This window comes from Galendromus occidentalis, unplaced genomic scaffold (assembly GCF_000255335.2).
Source record: "Galendromus occidentalis unplaced genomic scaffold, Mocc_1.1 scf7180000076694, whole genome shotgun sequence".
Lineage (NCBI taxonomy): Eukaryota > Metazoa > Arthropoda > Arachnida > Mesostigmata > Phytoseiidae > Galendromus > Galendromus occidentalis.
In genome coordinates this window covers 125203-134915 of record NW_003804683.1, presented here as the reverse complement: position 1 = coordinate 134915, position 9713 = coordinate 125203, and the positions used below count along the sequence as shown (strand labels likewise).

General features: G+C 52.3%; 1 protein-coding gene across 1 annotated transcript; it reads left to right on the top strand.

Moving 5' to 3' along the window:
- The first annotated feature begins 5742 nt into the window (after positions 1 to 5742).
- LOC100906485 (frizzled-4) lies at positions 5743 to 9713 on the top strand. The gene is made up of 2 exons (XM_003740006.2): positions 5743 to 6197; positions 7754 to 9713. The coding sequence occupies exons 1-2, from the start codon at positions 6068 to 6070 to the stop codon at positions 9364 to 9366; spliced, it is 1743 nt and encodes a 580-aa protein (XP_003740054.1). The 5' UTR covers positions 5743 to 6067; the 3' UTR covers positions 9367 to 9713.

Genomic DNA, 9713 nt, shown 5'->3' with positions numbered 1-9713 from the left:
GATTTCAATTGTAGACTCGCGGAGCATGCCCGGGGAAGTCCTTTAGAGCCCGCAATAAATTACGCTGGCACGAGCGCAGCAACGATATTTTTGACAGCGGTCCATGAGCTTCAAGAAATGGATTTTGCGAGCGATCGGCGAGCCTCGATTAAGGGAGGCGAGATTTCATTGTCGAACATGCAGAGATAAGAGAGTACATCAAAGGGACACATCAGAGTACTCCAATCATGGTCGAACATTGCTCTTCGTCCGGCAGCATGCTCCGCTATTCTCATTCCATCCATCCCAAGCCGGAGCTCTTAGAGCGGCTGGAAGGCGCGGCCCTTGTCTGCGAGCTTTCTCAGAGCGTCTACCGCTCACTCCGCTGTCAGTGGAAATCGTGGAAGACCTGCGGCAACCTGATCTTTTCCCCGGGAGAGATCCTTCTCTGGCGAGAAATAGCTGTCGAAATGACACATTGTGAGAGAAGCTATGTGGGAATACCTGAAGGGGTCGAGGGAGAAGAGATTCTTATCTTTTCACCCGAAAATCTCTGAGTGCATCGCTGAGCTCGGGTCAGTCAATCAGCTTGTCGAAGCAAGCAGATGACATGTTCCCCCATTCGCCGGACCTTTCGACCGATGCGATCCCCGACGACCGACTTCCAAGCCCCGCTCGCTGAGAGCGACACTCCATTTCAAGGAGCACGCTTCATCTTCCGACGTTAAGTGAAACCCAACACTCCATGTACGGTCGGAGTCCCGAACAGTGCTCATAGGAGTCTCCTGGATGTGATCTGCGACACAATGAATTTCCCAATAATCTCATTCATACTGAGCGGTGTCCGGCCCGACATCCGGTCACAGCGCGATCCATCGAAAAGTTTGGGAAATGAAAATATCCGACTCGAGAGCTCAGTACAGAGTCGTCCCGATGTGGAGCCTTTCCTCGTATCGTCTGCTTCGTGACACCGACTGCCCATGTTGACTCTGTTTCACAATCTAGCGAGCGAATAAAGCGAATTGAATGAAACAAAAATTGTTACGGGCTGCGAGAAAAGAAGGAAGGCAGGGATTCTTGTTCGGGAGCTCAGTGCATGGATAGTTGCCGGAGCAGGCCCGCGTTGAGACGCTCAAGAGAATACATAAACCTTAGAAAAATGACATACTAAAAAGATGGAAAATTCTCCGCAAAAGCCGAGGAATGAGAGGAACCCGTTCAACAGCTCCGTGCTCCGTAGGCTGTGCGTGTTAGTTGGGTCACTTTAAAGCTGCCCTGTCCTTCTTTCTCTCGGCTCTTGTCCCAAGTGATCCAGTCTGCTTTCGAGTGGCCTGCTCGCTCGATAAGAATAAGTAACACGCCGACAAACAGCAGTCGAACGGGTCTGCTCCCGAGAGGTCCTCGAAAACGCACTTTTGGAAAGCTCTGTCCCTATCGTCGGCAGATTCAATCGAGAAACGTCCTTAGTCCGGTGAACGCACTGCCGCAATAATCAATTGAAGCGTTTTCCGTGAGCAGCGACGTCGTCGGTTTTGGTACCTCGATTCGATCTCCATCTTCTCCGTCCTTTGAACGAATGGCCTCTCGCGCACTCGAAGGTCCGGTACCATCAACGTCTGAGTGAGCGGCTGCGTATATCATCGCCAGTAGAGTCAACAACAAAGAACACCGGCACTTCCCTTACTCGGAGTAAAGTCTACTGAACACTATCGGCCGGCTCGATGTTTTTCTCCCATTTTCTATTAGTGTTCCAAGACTGCAATCTGTTCTGGGTCTTGATCTCTGTTTGTCGAGTCCCCGAGAGTTCATCGGGGAGTTTCCGCTTTCGAGACGGGTCCAGCTCCGGATGTAGAGATTTTTGGACAAAGTCTGAGCCGAAACTTTGGAAAAATCATCCTCCTCTTCACACGGCGCTTCGGCATCCGTGTTCTTCTGGATCATTCTATCGGACCCTCCTAGTACCGACATCCGAGGAATTCCGACATCCGAGGAATTCCGACAAACTACAATTCAGAAATATTCAGGGTTCTGATGATAAGATCAGGAATTCGCTTCGCCGATGGGACGAACCCGGTCTCGCACTGGGTAGAGAAGAAAAAAAACATTTCAGAGAACATCATGGTAAGCTACGCATGTCGTCGAGAATGTGGGTGGGGTGATCAGCTTGAGGAGAAGATTTTTGGCTCCGATCAGTCTTCTTCTTTTTGTTTTCTGTGAACCCGACGCTAAACGGACGGAATTCAATTAAATGAAAGACGTCCGTATCGAGGACGCAGCATCTTGAGCCTCGATCTGACTGACTGACTTGCTGTGAGATGATTTCCCGTCTTGTTGTTGGGACTGGCGCCCGCTGACTTCTCGCTGCCACGTTAACCGTTCGGCATCTCAGTGCGAGGCACCGGCTCGCTCCGAAAGTTCGTCGCGATCCGAGAAGCTTTCACTGTCCTCGGAATCATGGGAGAGCTTCCGAAACAGCAAACTCGACTTCGTTCCGTCTGTCATACCGCAACGGATCGGCCGGAACGAAGACATTTCACCGGGTTCTGGGCCGTAAGCTTAATTGAGGAGCCCGCCGCCCAAACCGTCGATCGCCCACCTCGCGCGGAGCGCACAGAACCCGGTTCGCTCAAAACGCTTTCGTTGAACAGAACTTCGGGGGCTGAGACTGGGTGTCTGTTTGGTTCTAGGCGCGCCTGTAGGATCTTGGGCCGAGCTTCAAGCCTCGTCAAGAGACCCTCGACGAGCTTGGGCGCGCAGACCTATACGCTTGCGGACGGACCGATCGACTGACTCGCGGAGCGTAATTATAGTTTTTGAACCCTGTTGGCGAAACAAGCTTTGTCTACGGCAAATATCCGAATGACTGACCCCCTGAGAAACTATGTTCGAAAGAGCTCAGACGACCAAACGATCCGCCGCCCTCCCGCAATCCGTGCTGACACGTGCCGTGAGCCGATGAGTGATAATAACGAGTGGCGCCAACACTTCACTGAAATTCAGGATGGATCCTAGACAATCAGAGGAGACTGGGATGACCCGTGGAATGTTTGCTCCAATACGAAGCAATCGGATCGCGAGAAGCTTCCGGCGACATGGCCGAATAATTAATCCCCCAGCCAGAGTCTGCAAATATCTCTGGCCAGAAAACTCAAATTCGATCGTGTTTAACGGTAATCCGTAGGACCGTCACTCCATTGGATCCCATACCATGGACATCAACAGATGGACGTCATACACGCAGTCGAGACGGGTATTCGATGTTTCGCCTCTGGACAGGAACCGTGGCGTCTCAGAGTTTTTTTTTTGAATACGCCTCGAGGAAGCATCCAGTGCTTGTCTTACACTTCATTTCATGCCGTACCGTGAAGGGGCGCTAACACGCCCGAATTAGAAACAAACCGAGAGGATCGCATGCACAAGCATATATGGTATGCTGCCGCGAGGATGAAAGCCTCAGTCTTGGTGAGAACTCGTTCTCGAGGGGTCTCGGAGGTGCGGACGTGATACCGTCGGAGAGCTGGGCTCCGTCGAGTCGAAACCGCGAATGGAGTACCACTCCAATCGGCCGAAACGGGAAAGTAGGGGACTAGGGCTTCTCCTAGTCTAAAGTTGGACTCGGTGATCCTAGTTGTCGCTCACGAGAAACCCGATCGGTTGGTGAAGAATTCGTAGATATCGATTGTTCCTTATCGCATCGCCCGGTGATTCAAACACTTCGCGCGGGACGCGAAGGTTTCGGATTGTTATTTGCACCGATTACATCTTCGTAAGGAAGTTTTATCTCGTGCTAGATGTTCTATTCATCAGGAGGCTTTGTCCCCTCGGAGTGCAGCCTTCTCTCCAGAGATCGGATTGGCGAATAAATAATTTCGCCGTGAGCTCCAGCGATCAGAAGCTTCTCTGGATCGGTGCTTGCTGTACCAAGCTGTCCAAAACACCTGCAGCTGCTCAAATATCGGTGATCGAGGATATCTGTTTTCTGAATCTCACCTACGATCGCACGAAGTCCTCCACATTTCGTTGCGTTCTTCTCGACGGTCGGAGCAAGCACGCCCGTGCTGCATCGCAGCCCACCTCGATTCGAGTATGGATTAAAGAACGATTAGCAGCTGCGATCTCTCTCAGGTTTCTCGGATTCATCAGAGGTTCCCGTGGCTTCAACGGCTGGTCGTCTCTTTTCCCGGGAAATGTTTGGCGATGTTATTCCGGGTCATTCAGGAATCGGCTGATCGACCCGAATTGGTTCATCATTTCGCGATGATGAATTGAGTGAATGAATCATAATTCCTCGATTGATTGATTGATTAATGAATCATTATCGAGTTATTGTTCGACGAGTGTTGCTGAGACGCGGATCGGGCTGTGATCGCCGACTCTGACAGTCGCTCTCGACCGCTGGACCGATGACTGTGACTTTCCGTGTGAGCGGATGGCGATGATCCGAATATGTTGCGGTCGACGATGATCGTAGTGATGATGGACCGAGAGGCGATCAGCTGTCCGTCTCGAATCGAAATGAACTCCGTTCAGAATCTTGGTTCTACTCAACGGATGTGTCTCGTTAGTCCTCTCACCTCACACTAGTCACTTCGGCGAAAGTCTTAATGAGAGTTCACAGAATGTGCGAGACGGAAAGCCGAGCATGCAGGAGGACGCTTCGAATCGAGCTCGTCCTCGCGCACGTGAGCCAACGTTCTCTGAAGCCTCAACCGTGGTCGTCGAGAGACATCACAAAGCACACAGGCCCGGAGCCAAAGACTGTTTCGAGAGAACTCGGAGAGGCGGCACAGAGAATCGACGACATTAGCCAGCGCAACACAACGGCAACAGCAGCATTGAGTTTCTCCAAATTTTTCGGCCTTTCGAGGATGGATCCGCCCTCTGAGGGCATTTGTAGTTCTTTTTTCCCGAAGCCGATCTCTTCGTCCGAGATCCCAACGAAACGTCGTCGGTCGTTCCGGTCGACCCGACCCAGAGTTCCTGTAAGATCCGGGAAATAGTTGAGTCGGACAGAGATCATTCGGTCCTCGCGATGGAGCGCACCGTTCTCCGATCGAGAAATTCAGCGAGATATCCTGATCGAGAAATTCAGCAAGACATTCCGATCGGTACTCCACTACGTTCGGAAGACAATTCCTGATACGGAGAAATAAGAGCAAGGAGTCATTTTTCGATGAATGTCGATAATACGAACTCCTCAAGATCGAAGGTAGCTCGGCATCTGTATTTCAAGATACGGCCAGTCGGGCACTAATGGGTTTCTGCACCCAATCGCTTGCCTTGTGCGGTTTGTTTGGGGAACAGAATCGAAAAGGAAAGCTTCTTCTCCGACTCGTCAATTCTCGCTCGGTCGTGATGAGAAGGTCAGACAGAGGTCCTGAGTGAGTGAGTGAGAGTGATGATCGATGATGATGAGGAGTATGATGGAGCTCCGATTGGAGTTTCGCCCGTCTTATAATCAGCACGATCCACCTGTGAGGGGCATCGCATCGTCGTGGCCTCATGGCTGACTGTGAGCTCGGTTCGCCAGCTCGTTCGTTCGTGGCCAGCCTCTGTCAGTCAGTCAGTCCGTCTGTCTGTCCGTCAGACAGTCAGTCGACGAAGCGGACGGCAGGCAGGCGGGTCGGCGGTAAGGCAGTCGAACAGGCAGCAGCATGAGAGTACCCCATGCTGGTGGAAAGGAGGCATGCTCCTCGCCCGTCAGCCGACAGTTTCGCTAGAGCTGCTGACGAGCGGCTACACCGAAGACGAAACAGTCGAGTACAGTTTGTAGATCGCTGCCATCCGAGTTGGATGCAGACGGAGGGCGCACAGCCAAACCCCGGCGATCCAAACAACTGTGAACATCAATTATTATCGAAGAGCGAAACGTCAGTGCTCCCGGGGAAGAAAGGTCCCCACAGGAATAACTGATCAACCGGCGTGCCGAAAGCTCGACGTGGATCACTTCACAAGGGACGACGTTTTTTTGTTTTCGTTGCTGACAGTGTGAGCAGCAGTCGTGTCTTCGTCGTGTGGAAGCTGCAGCGGATTCTGCAGCTGTGCTCGCTGACTTCTGGTTCTCGAGGAACGATAAGCCAACGACAAGATGTGCAGTTGGCTGTTCTGTTTACTAGTGGCGCTGACTTTTTCGACCATCGACAGTTCTGCAGAAGTCGTTCGAACATGCGAACCGATCGAGTTCGAATTCTGCAAAGGCATTGGTTACAATTACAGCGGTGAGTTGAATCAATAAAACCAAATCTTGGAAGAGTACTAGGTAACTCAGTTCACGGGGAGTTCGCTCGGATTTCTTCAAGAATTCCACCCGCACGATCGGGATGTCTTGCGCATTCTCTGGCGAATGACAGAAGACCAGTTGTTCGATCAATATCATTATGCTTTCACCGTGATCATTCTTCACCGCCCCATGATTTCCGAAAGACTCTGGGATGCTTCAGAAGTGCACGCGAGGATCTCTGAGATTCGTTTCGGATCCTAAGAATGAGCGATTCGTCTGAGTAAACCGATTTTAATCGCCGTGTACATTGGGGATCGATCTCTTCTAGTTGAATACTCTTCTATGCGAAGGATCGTTCCGCCATCTTGGCGCGATGAGAGTCCGTCGTCGTCGTCGTCTGGCCACGATATTGTGTGTGTGTGCGAGCGAGTGAATGCGAGAGTGAGTGAGTTCTGTGTTTTCTCCGTTTTGGTGCTGAGGGTGCAGATCGCCGGCGGCAGCTCTTCGAAGGTTGTCTTTCGAAGAGGTATTTGGGTGCCCCTCGAACCAGCGAACATCGCCGCTATACCGAGCGGTCGACTGACACCAGACCGTCCGACGAACAGACGGACGTTCTCGACTTCTTCAGCCGTCAATCCGTTTAACGACGATTAGTCGAGCAGCCGAGAATCATCGAAAAAAATTCATGTCATTCCCCATGATGCGGGCACGTTAGCTTCGGAGCGCCCGTTTGTCGTGCGCGGGGTGCAGCTGAGTCGATATCGCAGCGGGAAGTCACTCCTCCGAGAAGCACGGTGTTCGAGCCAGAACCTCTGAGGCTACATGGTCGACTCGATCGCAGTAGCTTCCCTCGGAGCTCCGACGGATGGGTTCGATGGATCCGCCATCCCCAGAGATCGTTTTCTGGCTCCGAGTCTCGAAGAAGTAGGAAGAAACAAAGGGAGGAAGAAAGAAATAAAGTCGGACGACGACGGGTTCGGGTACTTCGACAGCGGATCGAGCGAATCATGTGTGGCACTCTCAGAAGAGGGACCAAGATGACGAGCAAAGGTGATGGCAGGAAGCTGTCCGAATCCCGGGTCCGAAAAAGTTCCGCAGTAGCTGCAGACGATAATGTTGGTGGTGGTGGCGATGCAGAAGGTCCACACATGCCACGGCGGCTCTACCTATAAGCCGGAGCGTTAGCCGCTACAGCGAGCTCATGCTCAATCGTGAAATATTACAACATCTCTGATCTATGCCGCGAGCGTCAGTTTCAACAAGAGACTCTCATTCAGGAGATCATGTCGGCTCCCTTTTACTTCCGAACAGTTCGTTGCTTCTTGTCTCTTCCACTTGAGCTTCCACGCACTCACTCAGCCCGCCGCCAGCCTAAGACTCGTTTTCGCCGCTCGGAGCTCCCATGTAGATCTATTTTCGGAGCTCGGATCGTACGTTTGTCGCCTGCCGTCTATCGACCACATTTTCTAGCGCATGGAAGCGTTCAACGAATCGAATCGTTCAACCCTCACGAGCAGAACCGACCACTCAATCGGAGATTTTTTCCCCTTACAGGCATGCCGAATTTCTTCAATCACGAAACTCAAGAAGACGCTCGTCAGAACTACCTGACGTTCGTGCCGCTCATCAAGTACAGCTGCAGCAGTCAACTGGTATTCTTTCTATGCTCGGTCTACGTGCCGATGTGTACGGATAAGGTCCCATTCCCTATCGGACCCTGCAGACCTCTATGCGAATCGGTGCGGTCGTCTTGCGAACCGACGCTGAACTCTTTCGGATTCAGCTGGCCCGAACAGATGAACTGTACGAACTTCCCAAAGGAAAACAGCGATACCGAGATGTGCATGAAAGGCCCTTCGGTCGAGAGCGCCGAAGCCGCGGCCACTCCCGCACCGCCACGGAAAGGACCGAAGCGTCCTAGTTCCCGGAAACCCATCCACGCGAAGCAGAGCACCAACCAGTGCCTCCAGTATCGGTACGGGGACCGTCATTACGTGTTCATAAACTCCTCGCAGCGCTGTGGTCAGGTGTGCGATCGAGACGTCCTGTTCTCGAGTGAGAACAAGCGTTTCGCAGAGATCTGGATCGCAGTATGGAGCGTAGCGGCCTTCATGACGTCGGCCTTCACCGTTCTCCTGTACGTGATGGACGCTAGTCGGTACGACAACCCCGACCGAGCCATCGTCTATCTCTGTGCCTGCTACTGCCTACAGTCCATCGGTTACTTCATTCGTTTGCTTCTGGGTCGCGAGACGGCTTCGTGCCATTCCGAGGGCCAGGCTTCGGTGCTCGTTCACCAAGATCTCTCGAACAGCTACTGTACGGCAGTGTTTGTGTTCATCTACTATTTCACAAATGCGGCGGCCATGTGGTGGGTGGTCGTCACGATCACCTGGTTCATGAGCCGACCGTCGCAATACACGGCCGAGCAAGTGCGGCGGAGAATGCTCGCGCTGCACGTGGCCGCCTGGCTCCTTCCGGCGTTGATGACCGCAGCCATTTTGATTATGCGAGCGGTCGACGCCGAAGAACTGACCGGAGTCTGCTACGTTGGAAACCAGAACCGGGACACTCTTCTCGCGTTCGTCATCCTGCCGCATATCGCGTGCCTCTGTCTGGGCGCCGCGTTCTTGGTCTCCGGTGCCCTGAAGAACTATCGCCATCGCAATAGGAAACCCTACAAGGAAATGCCCGAGGACTCTGGCTCGCGGACCTGGATCTTCGCAATACTCTACTTCATCCCGGCTTGCGGTGTTCTCGGCGTCAACATCTACGAGTACCTCAACCGAGACTCGTGGACGCTGAACCAGAGTGTCCGGTCGGCGGGTCCCTACGTCGAATGTTTCAGTTTCAAGTTTTTCATGAGTGTAATAGTCGGTATCAGCGCAGGCTTGTGGACCTGGTGCTCGAAAGGCTCCCGATTGCCCGACCCCGCGATTCAGAAGCCGGGCGCCGCACCTCCTCTACTCGTCTCGACCCCGTTCCAGCATCAGCCCATCATGGTGCAGAACCAGTACTTCGTTCCTCAGCGAATGGTGCATCAGATGCAACAACAACAACAGCAGCAGCATCATCACACTCTGCAATCGCTGCACCATTCACACCATCCCCAGCATCACATGCAGACGCTCCAGCATCATCACTCGCCGCCGGCGACGATCTTATAACGCTGAGGTGAATACGGAGGACCACGAGTGGATGTCCATGTGTTCATGTTGCCATACAACATCTCCCTCGACTCATGTTCACCGCACTGAGCGAGATGACCGTGTAGTTCTATCATTCGGTACATTTATGACAGACCATTTCCCTCATGAGGATGCCATATGTGTTCATATTAAGGAGTTTCAGAAGAGGCCTAGTGTATATATCTGTAAAAAAGATGCGTAGGTACTTTATTTATTAAACTTTGCAACATTGTTCATTCGTGCGCAGCATCGATCATTATGCGTTATAATAGAAAAAAAAATGCAGAGAACTCTTGTGAGTGAATAAAGCGAAGCATTGTACAAAA